The 23,262-nt window shown below is 43.9% G+C and overlaps 1 protein-coding gene and 1 long non-coding RNA gene across 2 annotated transcripts; one reads left to right on the top strand and one right to left on the bottom strand.

The window, feature by feature from the left end:
- Nucleotides 1-5,251: 5,251 nt before the first annotated feature.
- Nucleotides 5,252-11,477, bottom strand: PHLDA1 (pleckstrin homology like domain family A member 1). Its single transcript, XM_019960200.2, has 2 exons — nt 10,252-11,477; nt 5,252-9,825 (listed from the first exon to the last, which is right to left on the bottom strand). Exon 1 carries the CDS (start codon nt 11,460-11,462, stop codon nt 10,278-10,280), a length of 1,185 nt encoding a protein of 394 aa, XP_019815759.2. The 5' UTR covers nt 11,463-11,477; the 3' UTR covers nt 5,252-9,825; nt 10,252-10,277.
- A 23-nt stretch (nt 11,478-11,500) lies between these two features.
- On the top strand, nt 11,501-16,857 carry LOC139183057 (uncharacterized). The gene is made up of 2 exons (XR_011566509.1): nt 11,501-11,725; nt 12,960-16,857. It is a non-coding gene; the product is annotated as an uncharacterized lncRNA (long non-coding RNA).
- Nucleotides 16,858-23,262: the final 6,405 nt, after the last annotated feature.

Below are 23,262 nucleotides of genomic sequence, written 5' to 3' on the forward strand. Positions count from 1 at the left end.
TAGCTTTCCGTGGGTGCCTATGAATCTACTACCCTCCACCAACCTTTTCTAGGGGATATTTCTCCTGACACCTACACAGAGAGGCTAGAAAAGTCAGTTAGCTATTTCCTCAAGTAAATAACTGTCTAAACACTCAAATCAACTTTTCAACTCCAGAGATGACTTCAAGATCTGGGGAGGGGTATGAGGGCGGGGAAAGACTAGTGACACCAGAAATATTCCATGAATATTTTAGGAGTCAGATGATAAAATCAACTCCAGGCAGCTTCTTGACCCAGTTCCTAAATAAGTGGTTTTCAATAAATTTTTGAAGAAAAAATATAATCCTACAACTGTATTTTTTAAATGTCCATTTCAGAATATACGTCTGCTTTCTTTCGTGAATTTTCTTCTTGCTTAAGGTTCTGTTAACCCATGTGGATTTTATTTGGAAAGACTAAGTCACAAGTCACCTTTTATTTATTTATTTATTTATTTTTACAAGTCACCTTTTAAAACAGTAGAATTAAACCATTTATTTTCAATATCTATAAAGCTCTTAAGACAGTTCATATAATTTAAGTAAAAATTCACCTTTTCAGGGGGAAAGGATGTGATGTCTGAATATTTCAAGTGATTACTGGTAAGAATGACAACACCTTGAATTTATGTAAGTTATCTTCCAAGTCTTACAAAGTAATGTCACAGTGGAAGGCACGTTAATTAAGAATCAAGGGAACTGGATTTGAGTTCTAATCCTGTTTTTGACTTTAACTGACCATGTGACCGGTGGCAGATCAGTGGCCCTCTTACTTTGATTTTTTTCCCTCTGCAGAAAGGGAAGAGATGAATGAGACATTATCTAAATTCCTAAAATTCTATTTTCAGCTCTGATCTCAACTCGTCATTTATACAGGCAAAGGAAAAGAAATTGTTGCCTACCATTGTATAGAAAGCAAATACAGACCAGGGTCCACACGCTGCTGAGACAGCCACGCAGCTCAGGTCTTGTGGCAGCTACGTGGCACTTTTTACAGGCATCAGGGGTTTTAATTAGAACCTTTGGGAACAATTACAATTATTCCATACTGAGCCAGTGCATTGTGGCAAGGATTAGATTCACTGTCACACCTGCAAACACAACTCATACAGTTATCCACCTTAAGAGTCTTCTTTGCCATCAGAAACTTACAACAGGAACTCACTGAATCATTCTCCCACGGAGACCAGAGCCATTCCCGCCGGCGATGGTGTTGAAACACAGCAACAGGAAATCACAAAGGGGATATGGCACCACTACACACCACCGCTTTGTAATAGGGGTTCAGACATGGTTGGGCTAACAATCAAAACTCCAAGGAAGCCTGCTAGGTGCAGGGTCAAATCCTTCAGATGTCAAGTTCTGCAACAGAAAATTGACCATCCCACCTTCAAAGGACATGAAGTTTCTAGCAAGAAAAGTGTATGTGTACATATACACACATATATACACATACTGGGCTTCCCTGGTGGCTCAGCCAGTAAAGAATCCGCCTGCAAAGTGGGAGGCCTGGGTTCAGTCCCTGGGTTGGGAAGATCCCCTGGACAAGGGAAAGGCTACCCACTCCAGTATTCTGGCCTGGAGAATTCCATGGACTGCACAGTCCGCGGGGTCGCAAAGAGCTGGACACGACCGAGCGACTTCCACTTCACTCAGACATACACACACACAAATGAATATATACTGGGAATTATCTGGAGGAATCGTTAAAGGCAGGTATGTGCTTAAAAAATTACAACCAAGGCTTGTAAAACTGAACATCTCTCCCACAGCTAAAAACTAGAAACTAAAACTGTTACAAGTTTGGCTTCTTTGACTGTGATGACTCACAAAGCCAGTCTGCTCTTTCGTGGCGATGAGTCAGCCCTGACAGAGTAAGCTACACCACCCAGGAGAATTTGTTACAGCAAGGTTCAGAATGCTGGCAAAATAACTGAACTGAATGAACTATCCACTTCAAGAGAAAGCCGATGAAGGATAGTGACATAATGAAAACTCTGAAACTTCTCAGGAGTCATTTCCTGTTTCCTTCTAAGCAAGAGTTGAATACTCATTTACCAGTTGCTTTGGGAGCACATGTCATTAGGCCTTATGAAAAGGACTGTGGAGCGTGTTTGCTCACTCTGTTAGAAATGACTTTGGCGGGGTTTGAGAGCATGCCACATAACCACACTAGTTTTTCAAGTTCTTGTTTCCAGCCTCTAGCTAATCATCCGGGGCTTCAGGCGGATGCCCCAGGCAGAGCGACGGAGCACACAGGCACACACCAATGTCGAAGGACTAGAGTCAGAACTAGGACTCAAGCCCAGGTTGTTTTCAATATGATGTACACATGAAGAGCCTTGCTGCGGGAGTGCTGACAGCAGCGTAAAAGTGAAACTCACCAAATGACAACAGACAAATGAATGAAATAATATACCAGCTCAATGGGATTTGATGCTGTCATTAACATCACCCATTTAAGGGACTTCCCTGATGGTCCAGTGGCCAGGACTCCAAGCTCCTGAAGCAGGGGGCCCAGGGTTGGACCCCCTAGATCCCAATTTCGAGTTTGCAAGCCACCACTAAATATCCCTCATGTCGCAACAAAGATGGAAGACCCTGCAGGCCACAACTAAGACTTGGGCAGCCAAATTAATTAATTGATTATTCTAAACCACCACTTTAAATGATGATGCTGCTAGCTCCCATGTATTGAAAGCCTATGCTGTGGCAGGAAGAGTGACAGCTCATTTATGTGAGCCGGCTAATTTGGGTTCACAACTCCATGTGAAGTGAAAGTCTCAACTGAGAGTGTCTGGGTCTTTATGACCCAAAGACTATACGGTCCATGGAATTCTCCAGGCCAGAATACTGGAGTGGGTAGCCATTCCCTTCTCCAGGGGATCTTCCCAACCCAGGGATTGAACCCAGGTCTCCTGCCTTGCAGGTGGATTCTTTACCAGCTGAGCTATCAGGGAAGCCCACGAGGCAGGTACAATCATTGTCTGCATTTTACACATGAAAACTGAGGTTAAAATAAATTAAATCACTTGCCCAAGGGACTTCAGCTAATAAGATCAAGACTTTTCGACTTAAAGCAGGGTTTCTCAACCTTGGCACTACTGACATTTGGGGCTGGGTAATTTTTTGCTGTGGAGGACTGTCCTGTGCATTGTAGGATATTCAGTAGCACATCTGACCTCTACCACCAGTTGTGAAAGCCAGTAACCTCTCCACTGTCAAATGCCTCCTGGGGGAGAAAATTCTCTGCAGGCTGTGAGCAACTATTCCAAAGTATAAGGTGAATCGTTATGCTACAGACCCACTTCCAACACCACCAGTCTTTCTACAGAAACTTGGTGGTAGAAATGTATGTATATTCACGCACACACACATGCACACACACGCACGCATACACACACACGCGCACACACACGCGCACACACACACACACACACGCATAAACACACACACGCGCATACACACACAGAGTCATAAACAAGATTACCTTGGGAAACAGGTTCTGAGACTCTGGTGTTTGTCTACAGGTCTGGAGCAGGGGGATGTTCTCGGGAACCTCACCTGAGAACAGGACTGGGCAGAGGGAGAGCCACCGACAGGCCCGTATCTGGGAACCAAGTACTCTCTGTCCTCAGGTGGGAATCTGAGTGGCGCACTGCAGCATCCTCTCCAGACACATATATGAGTATTTTGATTGTTTCATTGTAACTCACTTGACAAACATAAGCATGTAAACCAAGACTGGAAAGTGATAAGCAAATGACAATAATAGTACTCTAAATAATGGCTTTTTTTCTTCTTTTTTGTGTTGAAAACATGGATATTGCCATTAAACTGTTCTTACCATTTAAAAGATGTGCTGAGGTCTCAGAAAATATAATTCATAGCTTTAAAACACCATGTATTATATATTCATGTCGTTATAAATGATCCCCAAACTTGCTTATCTGTCTTGAAACACAGGGAGCTTCCTTTCGTAGCTATGCCAGGTACTGTTGTAAGCACTATTATGTGTACTAACTTATTATAATACATCTTCTCAATAACCAGAGGGTGGGGACCTTTATTAACTCCATTTTACAGAAAAGGAAATTGAGTTTCCAAGAGTTTAAGTAACTCAAGATCTACATGACCTAGAAGTGGTAGAACTGGGACTTGAACCCGTGTACTCACAAATCATGGCTCTTACCAACCCTGCTTGACCACCATTCATCCATTTATTTTACATCGTACCCCTGATGTTCCCTCACAATGGCAGTAATTTGTCTTCTCAGATTTTTTTCTTTAAAAACAAGACCAAACAGAGGAGGAATCAAGATGGTGGAGAAGTAGGGCGTGGCACTCACCTCCACCCACATGTACATCAAAAGTACACCCACAAGTAGAATGATTAACACAGATCATCTACTGAGCACTGGTGGAAGCCCTCAGACTGTCCAAAGGACAAGAAAACCTCTGCACAACTGAGCAGAACCAAAGAAAAAACAAAACCAAACAAGAACAGTGGAGTAATAAAGCTCTCAGTGTAAGACTATTCTAAGAGATAAAAAGAATGCCTTCAAATTTCATATTTTAAAGTCTTTTAAGATTTAAAGACTTTTGGATGCCAAAGGAGACTGTGGGCCAAGTTACACTATTTTCTTTTAAAGAATTGAGTCTCTTTTCTGGTCTCAACACAAAACAGCAAGTTTTATAGATACCACTTTGAGAGGCGATTCTCTTAAGAGTCAAAGCTTCACCTTGGCAAGGGACCCAGGAGGACTCAAATTTCTCTGGGACTCCAGAAGGAATCTCCTCCAAACTAACTCACTAAGGACCATTACTTATCCTCCAGGCACTATAGAAAAATTGCAACTCATATCCATTAGCACTCAAAAGGCAAAAATTATCTCACCAAATAATCCAAGTGAATTTCTATATCCTATATTCAAAATGCCCGGCCAACCTCAAAACACGGTCTTTTGCAGGGACTTCCCTGGTGGGCCAGTGGCTAAGCCTCCACATTTCCAAAGCAAGGGGCCTGGTGTTCGATCCCTGAGCAGGGAACTAGATCCCACATGCTGCAACTAAGATCTGGCACAGTTAACAATATTTTTAAAAAAGGTATTTTTCTTCCCCAAATCATCATGTCCTTTACAGTGGCCAAGCCCTTTAGAACATTCTTCTTCCCACAAGGACACGCAGTGTATGGGACAGGTGAACAAGGCCTTCAAAAAGTCCACAGGTCAATCACCTCTATAGATACTTTATTTGAAATGGAATGCATTTTGAAAATATGAACTATGAATCACAACTCTCCAACATCACTTAAAAGACATATTTACACAAATTATGACCATTTCATTAAGTTCACAAATGTGATAGCTTGTAAAGCATTTGGTTCATGGTGATACTTGCATACTCTGAAACTTTAACCAGAAAACTGATAGGGGAATGTAACAGACAATTATCTTTCTTCTCAAAATAAATACAATGATGCGGAAGGACAACCCATTGTTAAAAATCTGCTTCTCACCACCCATCCAGCTGGTCACTGGGAGGCCAGCTTCAAAACAGGAGTTTTTATGTAGCTGCTTCTAATGGTCCAGAGTCCACTTGCCTCCCACATCAGAGAATAATGCCCTTTCCAAGAAACCCTGTTGGACGCTATACTCTATTTGGCAGATATCCTGCCAACAAAGTCACATCACTTTGTCATCCAATCTTAAGTAAATCCAGATTAGCCGTTCAGCACTGCAGATCAAAATTCACCCTTTAAATTGTCAAGAATTTAGAAAAATAAAACCCAACCAATGCAATTCTACAATGAATACATCTTAAGTGGCTTTAGGTAAATAGTGTATTTCTCTTTAAAAAATCATCAATGGATTCAATATTGAGCTCTGTAATTTCCAAATTTAAATTTTATTCTACTGAGGCATTTTGTTGGTAAAGCAAAACTAATTAATTTGACATTTGTTTAAAAAAAGGAAAAGAGGCTCTCAGGCCCATCCTCAACCTATGAAGCTCTATTTTCTACAAGATTGCTACAGTTTCATTCAGGTCTTAGATCTCTCTTGTAAACCGGCCAATGAACATAGCGGTGTAAACACTTGGAGCTAAATTAAAACCAATTCACTTTCCCAGGGGACAGAAAATAAGTGATGTGTTTGAACTCATACACTCATAGACTGTCAGCTTTAAATGAGAAATTTTTAATAGTGTTTGGCAAAAGAGAGTTAAAATAGGCCTCTCAACTTAAGCCAGACTTCCTGACAGTGTTTAGGTGTTAAAAGGAACTCTTTTTTTAATACTTTTTTGGCCACATATCAGGGCGTGTGGGATGTTAGTTCCCTGACCAGGGATTGAACCTCCACCGCTTGCATTGGAAGCGCAGTCTCAACCACTGAGCCACCACGGAAGTCCCAAGAGGAACTCTTCTCAGCAACAAGTTGGGCTTCATTTTGCTTTTGTTTTGGAGAAGGAAATGGCAACTCACTCCAATATCCTTGGCTGGAGAGTTCCAAGGACAGAGGAGCCTGGTGGGCTACAGTCCATGGCGTCGCAGAGTCAGACACAACTGAGCGACTTGCTTTTTACTTTCGCTTCTATGAAAAAAACATATGAAACCAAATTATGAAGTTGGTTTGATTTCTAACACGATGAGAGAACCCTCCCTTCCTCCACGAGGGAAATGCTCGTTCTGAAAGGGCCCTTTATATCCATTTTCTCTCTGACCTCAGTACTCCGGGCACACGCAGATCTGTGTGGGTCTCCACTAAGAAAGTATGTCCAAGGAATTTCACCATGGTGCATGGCCTGTCCCGGCATTAGTTGTCCTCAGGGAATGGCACGACAGCAAGTAAAGGAAGTACTGTGTGAGGCCAGAGAAGCCATCTCCTGGGTGCTGGGAAGTTAGACATCTTTCCCTTCTTTCATTCATTCATCCCAACAAATATTATTGAGCTCACTCAGTAAGAGGCTTCGTGCCAACACAAGTTCAAAGACAAAAAGTTGTTTCCCAAAGGAACATCCCTTTTAATTTCCCAACTTCTTACATTTTATGTTTATCTAAGAGGTAGGTTTTTGGGTCGAAAGAAGTATCTTTATCTGCCTCCATGAAGGTGATTTGCCAGGCCTCAGAAAACCTTTCAGGTGTGTGTGCTCAGTCGTGTCCAACTCTTTGCGACCCCACGGACTGTAGCCCACCTGGCTCCTCTGTCCGTGGATTCTCCAGGCAAAAGTGCTGGAGTGGATTGCCATGCCCTCCTCCAGGGGATCTTCCAGACCCAGTGATTCTTGCGTCTCCTGCATTGGCAGGCGGACTCTTTACCACTGCGCCACCTGGGAAGATCCTAGGGTGTCCAGAATACCCTGGGTGCGCTGTATTGTTTTCTTACAGGTAACACAAAGCCACCGACACATTCAATAATTTGCACCTGCTATTTTGTGTTGTTGTGTGTTGTTAAGTACACTTGTTTTTTTGTTTGTTGTTCTGGAATAATTAACCCGTAATAAGTGTTAGTTACATAATAAAAACCACCCTATTACTCTCCCTTCTAACTTCAGTTTTCACAGTTACTAAGAAGGGTTCAGACTAGAGAGTCACTAGGAGAGTCAACTCAATCATAGCAGAACAAGGACTAAGGGCTATGGAAAGATAAAACCAGGAACCATGATTCTGATGGCCGCATTATGAGCCAGAGCCATTGTGAGAAAGAAAAAATTCTAGCAGCTAGGAGGAAGCCTGGGCATATTTTTGTAAGCTAACAACATCCAAGTGCTTTTAAAAGCCTACTTGAATCTTAATTTTATAAGTATTTGCTACAGATTTAAATTTTTTTATAGCACAAGAATTTGAAAAAAAATCCTTTCATCTGAGAAAAAAGCTGTGGTTTAATGGGGTCATATGATCTGCATTTATTAAAATGAGAGTACAATGGGGTATTATTAAAAAACATATCAGTAGTTTCAAAGAAATCAAACCAAACTTGACTTAAGAACTCTTTGAGATCTGCTCTCTGAACTGCCTATCATATATATATATATTTTTTTTTTCCTTTCCCCCCGCAACTGCAACTTCGCCTTTAAGTGGGAGCCCACGTAAGTTCTGCTTGCCCCTTGATTGAATTTTATTTTTCACCACTTCTTTGGATCTCAAATTTTCATCATTTAAATACTGCACTGAGAAGCAATTTGACCTTCAAACTCCTTTTTAGATGGAGGGAGAATAAAGGTGCGTCTAGCATCAAAGTCTATTTTCATTTCCGACTACAGAACTTAGCAGCGGCCTAAGGTTGACCATTCCAATTTAGAAGCTGGAAAAATAGTGATCAAGACTTTGTGAAATGAAAATGGAAAACAGAGCTGTTAGGAAACCCATGCAAGACAGGAAGTGACTTTCAGCCCCAAGAGGACTTGGTAGCATCTATGGCTCTTTTTTAAACTGAAGTAGCATCTGCACGTGTAGATTTGGACCATCCTTTTCATTTCACACAGAAGAGGGTTTGTTCTACCTTTAAAAGCACATCCTCTTCCCCCAACCATACCAACCCCCCGGACTCCTGAAAGTTGCTGCTAGAACAAGACTGGGTTGTTTTCTTACTGCAAATCCAGTGTTTATCCAGTCCTTCCTTTTTCAATTTCTGAGTTTAGTTAACCTAACAACGAAACATATAACCCTTGGATTTCTCACAGAGCAACAAAGAGCAAAACAGTCAGGTCCCTGGTCAACATTCTCAGAACAAAAACAAAAAGCTATGACTCCCAGTCCTTTGAAGCATTCACAAATTGTATTTTAAACTATGAGATTCTAGAATATGCTTCTAGAACAAAGTAAAAAAAAGGACAGGAAATGCAGTTCACATCAAGTGTGCCAAGCTCATGAAGAAGGATAATTTCTACTGTGGATAAGAGCACAAATGTTCTCTCAAACAACTGGAATAATTCTTTTCCCTCACTACGTTTTTTGAAATGAAACATCTAATGCACTCATACTCTGAAATCATAGAAAACTCATTATTAAACCCTCCACACAAAGATAATCTAAGCAAGGCTTTTCCTACAGCAGACCAAGTCCTCCTGTATATTCAGGATACGGTCATCTTGCCATCAACTGGGTTATGTATTAAATATTTTGAATTAGATATCATTACTACTGATTTCCTTGTAGAAAAGCAATTAGATTTTTATAATTACACCATTCTGAACATTTAACTTCTTTAAAAGTTCTACACAAAATACATGTCTAAGGAGAAAAAAACTAATTAAAAAAAAAAAAAAAAAACAGAACGAAAACCCCACATAATATCACAGAGTTTAATTTCAACCACCTGGAATAACAATGAAGTGTCAGACCTTCTGAAAATGCCCTAGGAATAATGAATAAATTCTTGTGTGCCTCTGTACCGCCTTTTTTCTTTCTTCTTTTCCAAGACTACAACTTACTAAGGATAGCTTTTCGAAAATAAAGTATCTTTTCTGGAAAATGACCTACATTCAGAAATGTCTCAGAACAAGCATTAGAAAAAAAAACACTAATAAATAATAAGTCAAAATACATTAAAATAAAATTACAGTACATCATCCCTCCTAGAAGGTCCACCATACTGGAAGATCCTCTCAAAGGTTCATAAATAAAGCCTTCTGGACTCAAAATCTTTCCTGCATTGTGAAGAAGAGTATGCAGAAAATAAGTGGAATCACGAGTTATCAGTCGGGTTCTGTTCAAACTACTTGATTTGGTGTGGGGCGGGGAGACTTGTTCTCGATCCAAGTGAAGACAATAGAAAGGTGCTCGTCCCGCTTCCTCAAGTCCCCAAAACCTGGAAAGAAATGACACGGACGGAAGTGAGAAGCTCGGACTCCTACCAGACCCAGTTCTCTTGGCGCCTGGCCCGCGGACAAAGGAGCTCAGACAAACACGGGGGTCGCTCCCTCGAGTGCCCAGGGATAGTCCAGCGGCGCCGAGGGCGCCAGGAGGCGGCCGGCGGCGCGGCCGGGGCCGGGGGCGCGCGTCCTGGACACGGGCGGGTCGGCGGGGCGGGCGGCTGCGGGCACCTTCCCGCCCAGCGCGCATCCCTCAGCCTGCCCTCCCCGCCTGGCCTCTGCTGCCTGCAGCCTGTGCCCTTCTCTCCACCTCCCAGAAACCTAGGTTCATTGCTCCCCTGCCCACCCAAGAGCCGAACCCGTGAGCAGGCTTCCGGCTCTGACACCCCCAGACCCGCTCCCCGGACCCGCGCCGACCTTACCGCGTTCGGGCCGGGTGCTGCCCTCTTCAGGCCGAGTTGGAGGTGCTGCGGAGGAGCCGGTGGCCGTGCGCCTGCGAGAGCGGCGGTGGGTGCGGGTGCGGTAGTGGGTGCGCGTGCGGATGCGGGTGCGGGTGCGGGTGCGAATGCGGGTACGGATGAAGCGACTGCGGCTGCGGCTTCGGCTGAGGCTGGGGTTTGGGCTGGGGCTGCGGTTTGGGCTGGGGCTGCGGCTGGGCTTGGGACTGAGGCTGCGGCTGGGCTTGGCTTTGGGGCTGAAGCGGCTGCGGCTGCGGAGGCTGTTGCTGGACCAAGTGCTGTTGCTTCTGCCGCGTGGACTTGACCGCCAGGATGGCCTGGCGATTCTTGTACTGCACCATCTGCAACGTGATCTCGGCGTTCCAGCCCTGGTCCTGCGGGCACCGAAAGTCGATCTCCTTGCCCTCAGCCATCACCACCGTGAAGTACATGTACTTGCCCTTGCGCTCCACGCAGTCCACGGTCTTCATGTTGGAAAAGTGCAATTCCTTGAGCTTGACTGGCGGCTCGAGGCTGGCCACGGCGGGGCCTCCGGGTTGGGACGGCTCGACCGACCCCTGCCCGGGCTGCTGTTGCTGCTGCTGCTGCTGCTGCTGGTGATGTTGCAGCTGTTTGGGCGGGATGAGCAGCAGCCCCTCCTCGGTGAGGATGCAGCACTTTTTCTTCCAGAGCTGAAGCAGCCCGTCGCTGCGCTTCTCCAACACCCCCTCCTTCAGCGCCTTGCAGCCGCTGCTCTCCAACATCCTCCTGGCATAGGGGGCGCAGCCGCTCGGCTCGGCCTCTCCGCTTCCAGCCGCCCGGGTCGGGGGCAGCAGCAGCAGCCGCGCGCCGTCCTCGCCCCAACGGCTCCCGCGGCCTCCGGGCCGGAGCGCGCAGAGGAGGCTAACGCGCAGAAAGCAGAGCGGCTGTGGCGGCGGCGGCGGCTCGGGGTCCGGGCAGCAGGGCAGCCGCGTCCTGATGCGCCACAAGGTCCCGGAGCTGCGAGCCGCCGGGCCTCTGCCGTCCTCTTGCGAGCGCTCACTGAAGGGCACTGGCCGGGCCCCCTCGCGGCGCTTTTGAATGGGCCATACCCCCCACCCCCGAGTGACACCCAGCGGAAAAGGCGGCTCCTGGCGCCCGCGCCGCGGGGGAAAGCCCAGCTCTGAGAGGCGCTCTGCCGCCGGCGCGCGCCTCATTCACTTGGGGCCTTTCCAAAGCCGGCCGCGTCCACGCCCCCCGCGCCCCTCGCTCCGCCTCCCGCCGCCCACTCGCTTCCGCGCTCCTTCCCCAGGCTGGCGGCCGGGAGTCGAGCCCCGGAAACTCGTGTCCTGCGCCCGGGGCCGCGGCCGAGGGCGCCCCGACTGCCGGGCGAAGAATGCCGACGCACAGAGGGCGCCGAGAGGCCATCCCCATCCGTCGCGCCTCTCCGCCCGGCGGGGCTTTCCGCGAACAGCCTCGGGTGGGTATGGGACTGGCCAAGTGGGCGCAGTTGCCAGACTGCCGGGCACGCCAGGCGGACCCTCTGCGCTCCGGAACTAGCCCTGGGGATTCGCGCTGGGCTCCGAAATCTCGCAGAGCCCGGTCCAGGCCTGGGCCAGCGACGAACTGGGGCTGAGGTTCGCTGGCCGCGGAGTCCCGCGAACTATGCCTCCCCTGGACCCCACGTAGGCATCTTAGTGCGAAAAGGGCGAGAGGATACGGTGTCTTTACACTCACATTCGCTTACGGCCACTACCCAGCTCTTCTTAGAGGGCGCGATTGTTAGAGCAACCGTCTGTCCCTTTGGGAGTGGATAGAAGGGGACCCACTGGAAATGACATTTCGCCTTCCTTTTTTCGAGCCTGGAGCGCAGGCACTCCATATCTTACGTGACGCAAGTCCTTCCGTGCAGCCCGCAGTATCTCACAAGAGTAACTGCAAATTGGGGTAACATCCGGTTCTGAGATTCCGCACTTTAACCTCCAAAGGGCAGGTTGGCCTCCGCGGACCCGCCTCGTTGCAAACGCCCAACAGGTCATCTCTCCTAATCTCATTTATGTGTAACCCCGGGGAAGGTCATTCTGTGCTCGCCCCTAGCTCCCTCCTACTCCATTTAAGCAATTTCTATAGAAATTCTGGGAAACAAAGATTAAAGAGCATAAACCGAAACCAAAAAATGTATTAGAGAATCCCAACTATGTACCCACCCTGAAAAATATCAATTACACAAAGGAAATGAGGAATGGACAAGTCAGAGTTGGCCAGGGTAACAGGAAAGGCTGCTACCTGTGCTCAAGAAGGAAGAAAGGAGAGGTGAGTTCATCTGTAGTGTCTGTCATCTGGCTGGAACAAAGAATTCAAGGGGGAAGAAGTGACAGATGAGCTTGTAGAGCCCCTCAAGAGTCAAATTCTTTCTGTGTCACGCTTAAGAAATTCGAGGTTCATCCCAAGGTAATCGAGAACAAAGGATAACTTTTAATCACGGGAGGGTCCTGAATCTTGATGAAAGGAACAATGTTTTGCACAGAAAATTCCAGCAGTCCTGAGTCCCACTGAACTGCACTTAGCATTCTCAGGGCCTTCACACTGTTGATAGATAAGCAGTCTTGGTAGGAGAAAGGCGATTAAAATCATGTAAAGATCTCTAGTAAAACAATTCTGTATAACAATGACAAACACTACACCTGATATCTGTTTTTCCCCTGCCTTTGCAGGACAAGTGAGCATTCCAGAGAATTTCCACATGACCAGCTGTTCATCTTTTTAACAGAATGCCATTCTTCAGCTCCTTTAGAAAACTGCTTCCAGTCTCCGAGGCAGTTGTAGTGGGGAAAAGACATTTCATATGGAAAAATGATACAATACAAAATTGACTGGCTAAAAGACATATCCTGGCAACCCAAGCCATTTTCCTAAGAGAAACTGAATGTTTTGGCGTCATCTAACCTGCAGTTTATCCGTATGCATCAAATGCATTCTATCTCAATTACTTAAAAACGTCTAACCAAACAGCATAATTTCAAAAAGTACTTCTTAGATAACTAGAGACTTTAACAATCAGAATCTCCAGTTGGCTATTTGATAACTTAGGCAACAGTCCGGTCGTCCAGTTTGCCTTCTCCAACCACCTGTGAGTGTGCTGCCGTGGCTGCAGTCTTCACAACCCCACAGAGGTTGGAAGGGCTCCTCTGTCTATGGGATTCTCCAGGCAAGGATTCTGGAGTGCGCTGCCATTTCCTCCAGGGGATCGAACCTGTCTCTCCTGCATTGGCAGGCATGCTCTTTACCACTATGCCACTTGGGAAGCTCTCCAACCACACAGTGCAACTGATTATTGGAAATCTCAGTAATACAGAAATCTTGATTAACTTCAATTTCACCAGTCACCACCAACTCATAAAAATGGCCGTATTACCATTTGTAAAGACAATTTATTTCACAGAAAATGAGTAACAGGAAATAATTGCCCCCTTTCTCTCCCCCACAACTTCAGGTGTAGATAATGAAAACCTACAGATGTCACTTAAAAATTACTGCAGTTTAGAAAGCCAAGTAAGCCATTGCTCTGGTAAACAAGTCTGAAACGGCTAAGTCAAAACTGGTATTATAGTCAATTGCATCAAGCTGTCTACCAGCAGCATCTGACAGAGCTGGTCACCTTCTGCTCTAGAATACAGTTCTTCACTGGCTTCAAGGACATCACTTAGCTTTTTCTCCCTCCCTAGTCGCATGGTCTGACTCCTCTGCCTCCTCTTCCCAATCTTTCAATGACTGCCCCAAAGTGCAGCACGTGGTTCTACTCACTCCCATGTGGATCCCATCCAGTGTTATTCTCAATAACATCTGTATGCCCAAGACTCCCCAAATTATATCCAACTAATTGTTACTAAAGAATAAAACAAAAACTATCTCCAACGTTTAAAAAAAAAAAGGCAGCAACCTGGGCAAGGGAACACATACTGGTGAGACTACTAGTGAGTAGTCTGTTAGAGGGAAACGTCTGAAGGGATTATTGGTCACAGAAAGCAGAGTTCCTAGAGCTTCTGCTAAAAAAATAAATAAGATAGTGTGCTGCATAGGATGGAGTCCATAGGCTTATATACAATTGGCTTGATTGTCCATAGGCTTATATATTAATCATAATTCCTAGACAGAATTGGTTCAGTAAGGGTCTGGAATCATTTAAAGTTTGTGGTTTTTGAAGACTTTGCTGGTTAGTATAGCTGTAGTGAAAAATTGCCTTCAGTTTTTATATATTCCAGGCCACTGTTACTGTAAATTCAATTTTTTTTTTTCCTTCTACTACTGGGTGTCTAATGGAGACCTCAAATATGTGCTTATCTCCTCACCCTAACCTGTTCTACCTACCTACAATCCCTTCTTGGTACACGGCGATTTTATCTGTACAGCTGCTCAAACCAAAACCCATCGAACGGTGCTGCCCTTAAAACAAACTGAAAGAAGCCCTGAACTTTGAAGAACCAGTATTACACATTTATCTGGAACTCATATTCACTCCAGACTGCGCTCCAGGTATTCAGGATTCCAAACACCCTGCTGAAATGACCTCAGCAATTTCTGTCACCGCTGTGTGCACTGGTGTGTAAGGAAGTGGACAGATTTCGAGCATGCAGGCTAAGGTGCATGAGGCCCCCTGCCATACAAATCAGAGGCAGGGGTGGGAGGAGAAGGAAGGTGGGACACCGGCAGAGGACCGGGTTGCTTGTAAGGAAGGCTCTGGCACAGGACTTTTAAGGATCTGAAATTCACACCTGGCCTTCCGCATACTTATGAAGGGGTATTTGGCTAAACAGTAGCACGGGACATATTTTCAATGAACTTTTAAGATATTTAATCATTGGTGTCTCCATTGCACACATACCCCAGGACGGGAAATGTTTAGAAGCATGCCTGCCTTGCATGAACCCTTGACTCACTTTCCAGTACTCAAACCACAAGCTGAGTCAAGAAATCCCATCAGTTATGCCTTCAAATTACATCTATATTCTGTTCATCTCTCTGCTTCATTACCACCCTGATCACCTCTCCCCTGAATTACCACCATGGCCCCCTAACTTGCCTCCCTGATTCTACCTTTGCTGTCTTATCATCTATAATATAATCTCTAAGTCATCCCAATCACTTTCTTCATCTTTGCTCAAATGTCATTTCAATGAAGACTTTCATAATCACTCTAAAACTGCAACTATGAATTTCCCTTAATTTTCCTCATAGCATGTATCTGTATTACCTCCTAACATAATGAATAATTTACAATGCCTACTGCTTGTGTTACCATTCCTAGACAATCTAGCTCAAGAGGGCAAAGATCATTGTTCTGATGTGTTCTGATCACCTAATACATTTCTTGACACAGAAGTTCAACACATGTAGAAATTTTAAATTGACACAAAAGCCTGTATCTGTCATAAAAAGAAAATCAATGTCTTCAAATACTTGACAGATTTTCATAATGCATCCTATTAAAGTTGTCAAACTGTAAGAAAACTTTATGAAAAGAACTTCTAAAACCTGCCATACTAATGCATGTATTTGGTATTAGTTTAAAAAACAGATTTACTACTATACATGGTAGGCCTCTCTGAACTTTTTCTGTGAATAGTTTTTGTTATTTTTTGGCTGCACAGTGTGGCATGCAGGATCTTCATTCCCCAAACAGGGATGGAACCTACACCCCCTGCAGTGGAAACAGAGGCTTAACCACTGGACCACCAGAAGTCCCTGGAGAATTTCATGGACAGAGGAGCTGGTGGGCTACAGTCCATGAGGTCACAGAAAGTCGAACACAACGGAGTGACTAATGCTGTGGGTTTTTTAATCATCTACAAATGCTATCTAAAATAAGTCCCACAAACCTTTTACCAAGCAATATGCAACTTAATATTGAGAGGTATTTATATATCACACTATTGCTTGCTTTTTTACAGTTGCTTAGTCATGTCCGACTCTTTGTGACTCCATGTACTGTAGCCCACCAGGCTCCTCTGTCCATGGAATTACCCAGGCAAGAATACTGGAGTGGGTAGCCATTCCCTTCTCCAGATCTTCCCAACCCAGAGATCAAACCCAGGCCTCCCGCATTACAGATGGATTCCTCACCATCTGAGCCACCAGGGAAGCCCATTGCTTGCTAGTAAGAATAATTAAAAAAAAAAAAAAAAAAGTAATGGAACAGAATTAGAAGCAGTTTCTTAGCTGACTGACTTGTCAGATATTTGCTTGAAAGTTCATTAATCAATACTGGCTTAAAGACATGTAACAGAACTTAGTTTTAGTGTGTACTTGATTACCAGATTGTAAAGCTTTTAATCTACAGACTTCCTAATTTGAAATATAAACAAACTCATGAAAAATGTCATTAGCGAAGACAGATAGAGTTCAAATATCTTTTAAGAAACAGTTAAAAGCAAAAGCCAAGTAAGTCATGAAAATACAAGTCAGGTCATCTTCATCAGTGTATAAAGGCCCACATTCAGACTGCATTTTAATTTCTTAACCATTCATCTCTTCATTTTAAAACACTCTACTCAGTAAAAATACTGTATAAAAATGCCAAGTTGAAAAGCTTAATAAACAACTCTTAAGACTGTATACAGAGCTCTCCGGCTTTCACAGATGTGGCCCTCTAGTCCCCTTCTTTTTGCTGTAAATTGATGAACTCTGCCTCCTAGTGACCAATCTGTATAACACAGCTTAGAGCGCTTTACACGAGTCAACAGTAATTCTCAACAGTCATTGTAACCGGTTCACAGACAGCACTGTCAACCAGCTGTCTCTGTCCTTTCTGCCAATAACCTAATTTTTAGGTTCTCATTTCTCACGCATGCTCTTGTAATACCGCTTGAATCCAACCATTTGAATCCACACTAATATCCTGCACTGCTAATATTTCTGTTCATAGAAGAGGAAACATTCAACCCCCTATTCATGTAACAGCACTTCCTAACTCCTTGCTCTAGCATGGAAAGCTTTCCGCAGGACTGTAAAGCCCTACTTGCATTTTCATTTCCTTCCGCTCAACTTATCCTCACTTGTCTACTTGTTCTGTCTTTGCTCTTCTAAATCCTCAGCAACATCTAATTTTTCCAATGTATATGCCACCTCTTAGCTTTCTTTAGGCTGAGTTAATTCCTTCCTAATCGTACTGCACTACTTCCAATCTGGGGTTAGTACTTTCATCACTGTACCTAGGAGCACAGTGATCTTGGTGGAAACTGCTGATTAAGTGCCATCTGACGGCGCTCAAACTCAGACTAAATGTTAGTTCTGGCTGGAAATACACTAACATTCAAAACAGGGTACACAGGCTAAAGACATTTTACCGAACACAGTCAGCAACTGAGTCCAGGAGAATCTTCACTAAAGACACTTACTAGGGTAATAATTTAAGTGATAAATGGAAATATGAAGGTGAACGAAACAGAGCAGAGGTTCAGCTCTGTATTGCCTACATTTGAGTAGGCAAAATTATGATACTCTGAATTCTGGCAGAGCAGCAGTAGAGAAGCACCAGGTATGCCAGCGGCAGACAGTGGAAGCGCTGGAACTTTCTAAACTTTGAGCATTGCGCTGGCAGATTAGCCTCTGCCTTCCAGTAACTAGAGCCTTAAACACCTAATGTTCTAAGTCCAATTCTACCCAAACTGGGTAAATGCTTCTGTTGTTTACAACTCAAATAGTTCATAGACAGCCAGTCTGCAAACCTCTCTGAAGGGGCTAAATTACACGGGGAACTCCCTCTTTTCCAACACAGCACACAGTCTGAGAACAGATGTTTGTCTGATCATTACTGGTACCTGCCAAAAAATGAGTAAATCAGTAAATGAGCAGAGAGTTTTTTTAGGTGGTAAAGGAAGAAAGGTACAAACAGAGAGTATAGGTAACTCAAAAATTTAAGGATAAAGAGAAAAGATGGTATGATAAAGTTGCTTGGGTGATGTGATAAAATGCAAGGTTACTTTAGAAGAGGAACTTGGGTTTTAAAGACCAAGGATAGGAAGGTGGAGGATGGCTCAAAGATGACAGGGCAACTGACAGAAAACCAAGAGCAAAAGAGAGAACTCTATGCATGACCAGGCTCAGAAATATTAAAAAACTTTTTTTTTTTTTAACCAAAAGATAGAATTTTTTATGGCAAGCTTACACACTGCCACTAAACCTATCAGGAAAAGCAAACCCTCATCTTTGAGGCAACAGCAAAATCACCACGCAGGTCACAACTACAACGATTTAACAATCAGCATCCTTTAGCAGGTCAGACAACTGGAACATTTAGTTCTTGTTTCTAATGAGATTCTATTTACCTTTTTGCTTAAGTCATTGTCATTGTCTCAATCTCTCTTATGCAAGCAGGGGTTCTGGGAAAAACACTGCTAGGATAAAGTTAAAAGAAAAGCCCTGGATAATGGATAAGACTCCAGTCAGAAGTCATCCTCAGGCTGTATGCCTAAGTTACCTTTCTGGAACTGGTTTACTTACTTCCAAAATGCAGCTGTTTGCTTCCTGTTTTCCAGGATATCCTCAATCCTTTTCTAAACCTGAAGCTCTTCAGCATGCACAGCTGGCGTGGCTGTGATCCCAGCCTTCGTTCTCACAACAAATTTCACTTTGGCTTTAGAAACCCAGGGTCTACAGCATTAACCAGATCCCTGCCCCACTCCGCACCCCCATGCTGGAAGCACCGAGTTATCCCTTAGGACGGCATGTGAATTTTGCCTGCTTTAGCGCTCCCTGCTGTCTAAAACCTGCACATCATGGGTCAGAGTGGCAGCAGTGATTTCAGACAAAAAAGCAACTGCAAAAACAGAAGCCATGTGTCAAACACAGCAAAGCAGAGGATGAAACTCACACAGGTGAGAACACAGGCAAAGGCCAAAACAGCTGCCATCAAACAGACTCCAACACAGATCAACTGCAACATTATTAACTTTTATCCTACATACAGAGAGGGAATTACCATCCTCAATTAGTATTAAATAAAACATTATTCCTATTATCTTAAATATCTGAATACACATTTGGTTTTTTTTTTAAAGATGCTGATGAGATTTACAATGCAAAGTCTTACCTTGTCTGAAATACAAACAGTACAGCAATGAAACTTCCTTCTGAACTTCTAACTATGGATCACACCCATCCTTTGAAGAGAAATGCATGCTTTATGGTATGGTTGTATATGCATCTGCAAGGAGATCCAACCAGTCCATCCTAAAGGAAACTAGTCCTAAATATTCATTGGAAGGACTGATGCTGAAGTTGAAACTCTAATACTTTGGCCTCCTAACGCAAAGAACCCACTCATTAGCAAAGACCCTGATGCTGGAAAAGACTGCAGGCGGGAGAAGGGGACGACAGAGGATGAGATGGTCGGATATCACCGACGCAACGGACAGGAGTTTGAGTAAGCTCCGGGAGTTGGTGAAAGACAGGAAGGCCTGGCGTGCTGCAGTCCACGGGGTTGCAAGAAGTCGGACACGACTGTGTGACTGAACATCAACAATAGAGAAATGATGTCTAACTTTTTGTTCCTGTTATTAGATTACGATTCTTTCCATAGAATTTTTGCTTACTCTTGTTAGCAGTGGCAAACAGTTTTCAACAAGATGGATGCTTTCTAAAGTGGACTTTTGAAATGACGACATAGATTATGCTAAAAAATGTCAGGACAGGGAAGCCTGGAGTGCTGCAGTTCACGGCGTCACAGAGACAGACAGGACTTGGTGACTGAACTTTATGGTCAGTTATACTTAGAATTTGAGGTTCTTTTACCAATCAAGCTTGACATTATCATGGTCCAGAATGATCTAATTATGTGTACATTTGGTAATCTTTGCAACCCCATGGATTGTAGCCTGCCAGGCACCTCTGTCCATGGGGATTCTTCAGGCAGGAATACTTGAGTGGGTAGCCATGCCCTCCTCCAGGGGATCTTCCCAACCCAGGGATCGAACCCAGATCTCCCACATTGCAGGGGGATTCTTTACTGTCTGACCCACCACGTCTGACCTTCATAATCTTGACTGTCCAAATAAATTCGAATTATGAGTGCAGTATGATAAAGTAAAACATTCTTTCTCCATAGATTGGCATACAATATATAATTTAACCTTTCTTCATGTTTTAACGTATTTGGGAAACTTTGCAGCTCTTATCAATACTGTTACAGCCAACTGTATTTTCTAAAGACAAATTATGGTCACTACAAGATTCCAGTTCCTCTCACCTTCCCCAAACTTTATCATTTCTCCAGCAAGATGTTGAGACCTCTCCCATTAAACTTTTGCGGGTTTGACTGTAACCAACGGTCAACAGAAGAGATGACTTAGAAACGATAAAACTAATTCTTAAAACCCAGCCATCATGCTATGGAGCCAAGTCTAGGCAGAGTTCTGGCCACATCCCAGCTGAAGTCCCATCCAGCACTGACCACCTGAGCCTAGTCCCCAGCTTTCAAAGTTGCCCCCTGATGATGCTCTGTAGAGAGAAAATGAACTACTCAAGTGCAGTCAGCAAAAATAAATCTTGTTGAAGAGTGGTTCTGTTATGTACTGTAATACTAGGTAACTGCAACAATCATTGATTCAACTCTCCACATTCCCACTGAGACAACAGAATATATACGCAGTCTAGTTTTGTGGTTTTACTCGTTTTTTCAAAACAAGTCCGTATGTAGTCAGTATGCAGAAACGTGGCAACTACAAAGGCTCTTAGAGCATCTTGGTTGACAGAAGTGACTGAACTGAGAATCAATCACTTCATCTACTACACGGCCCCATGCAGTGTTATAGGTGGTAAACTGGAAGGCAACCAAATAAACCCTAGTTGTTTGATGCATTTGTTGTACAAAAATTTTCTGTACATCTATCATCCTGCTGGCCCCAGACCAGAAGCTAGGGAATCCAGTAGTGAACAAGCATTCCTATAGTAGTACTTCTTGAACTGTCAAAACCAGGTAAGAACTAAGAAACCAAATGAAGTACATGTTAATTCAATGCAAAAAGAGACTGTTGAGCTAATGAGATAAATGCACATAAGACTCAGTAGAAGTGAAAGAAAAGGCAGCCCAGCATAACTGAAACAGAACACAAATACAAGTTACACAGGACAGGTTGTTGACATTCAAGTTGTCCTCAAGATTTTGGGTCCACTCACCAAACCAACTGAACAGCAAAGACAACAAGCCTGATCCATGTTTAAAACCACATCTGGACGGAAGGCAGACACGCGTCTCATTGTCCACCACCACGTCCAGGAATCGAGGGAAATAAATGTTAGGGATGGAGTCAGATGGGCTGAGTCATGACAGCTTGGAAGTTTGGGACCGAACTTCATTTAATTTTACTCTATATGACTTCTGGATTTAACAAAGGACAATAAATCAGCATTTTAAAAATATTAATTTTAAAAACTGACTTTACGTAGAGTAACAAATTATTTTTTCTATTTTTACCTTTATATAACATAAAAATCCCTCAAAATGGGGACACAGATTTATATTTATTATCCAGTCTTAGTCTCAGGGTTCTTTTGTACTCCAAGGAGGGCCACCTCTTAGCCAAGAGCCATTTTGCCTTTAGACCCAACCAAACATCAAAACAGAAAAAATAACCAATTCCGAAACGGTCAGAATCAACTATCCAAGATGATCCAAATGCTAGGTTTTCTTATGTTTAGGAGACACGTTTACTAGTTGCTCATTATGTATTAAAACATATGCAAATCACATTCTATGTACTTTGAACTACTTCAACGAGTGTGTTCTCTCAGCGCCCACAACCCTTCACAAGACATCACAACAACGAAGCTGAAAGGACAAGTGAACTCCAAACTTGTAACCATTCTACTACCCAAGGTGCCAACTATTTTACTCCCACACTCACTAGAAAGATGTTACGGTACTTGTTTAGGGCTGCAAGGTTTTAGTCTGAGTGTTTCCACTTTTATTCATGGTTTCTTATTCCTATGGAGCAACCCCACCTATAATTCCCAGCTGGATCAGTTATTACCAACCCTACCTGCTTGAAGGTAATTACAATTATGTACTGGAGTAAGCCTAGAGTAAAATCCTAATATGTTGGATTAACTTTGAGGTTTTCTGTGTATTAAGGTTTTACTATATTTCCTAAGACTCACCTGAAAGGACTTAGAAAAAAGAACATCCCAGGAACAAGCAAACTCACCATCTAGACTTGGTTTCCAAGTTTAACTCCCACTGAAGGGAATCAGGCATCCTTGGGCAAATAGCCCGTTTCAGAGGCGGGACCAAAAAAAGCCCATGCTGAACCCAGAAAGGGCTTCCCTGGTGGCTCAGTGGTAAAGAATTTGCTTACAACAGTGATGCAAGAAACACGGGTTCCAATCCCTGACCCAGGAAGATCCCCTGGGCAGTGGAAATGGCAACCCACTCAGGCAGCTTTGCCTAGAGAACCCCTTGGACAGAGAAGTCTGGTGGGCTACAGTCCATGGGGTCAGACATGACTCAGCAAATGATTTTGAGACTGAAGTGCAAGAAATCTTTTTGAGCTATCAAGTATGCAAGTGTGCAAATGATGGACACACAGAAAGCACAGGAACCAGCTTTAACAGGATACCATTGATTGAATCTGAGATGATTTAAGCATCAAAATGAATTGTATGCTGTAAAATTTTCTGATTTTGATTAACTGTACTGTGATTTCCAAGAATGTCATCCTACTGAAAGAATACGGTGTTTAGAGGATAAAGGGGCACAATGTCTACAACACTGCAAAATAGCTAAGGAAAAAGATATATGCATAAATTTAGAACTATGTCGGACAAGGCAATGGCACCACACTCCAGTACTCTTGCCTGGAAAATCCCATGGACGGAGGAGCCTGGTAGGCTCCAGACCATGGGGTCGCTAAGAGTTGGGCACGACTGAGCAACTTCACTTTCACGCATTGGAGAAGGAAATGGCAACCCACTCCAGTATTCTTGCCTGGAGAATCCCAGGGACAGAGGAGCCTAGTGGGCTGT

This window comes from Bos indicus, chromosome 5 (genome assembly GCF_029378745.1).
Source record: "Bos indicus isolate NIAB-ARS_2022 breed Sahiwal x Tharparkar chromosome 5, NIAB-ARS_B.indTharparkar_mat_pri_1.0, whole genome shotgun sequence".
Lineage (NCBI taxonomy): Eukaryota > Metazoa > Chordata > Mammalia > Artiodactyla > Bovidae > Bos > Bos indicus.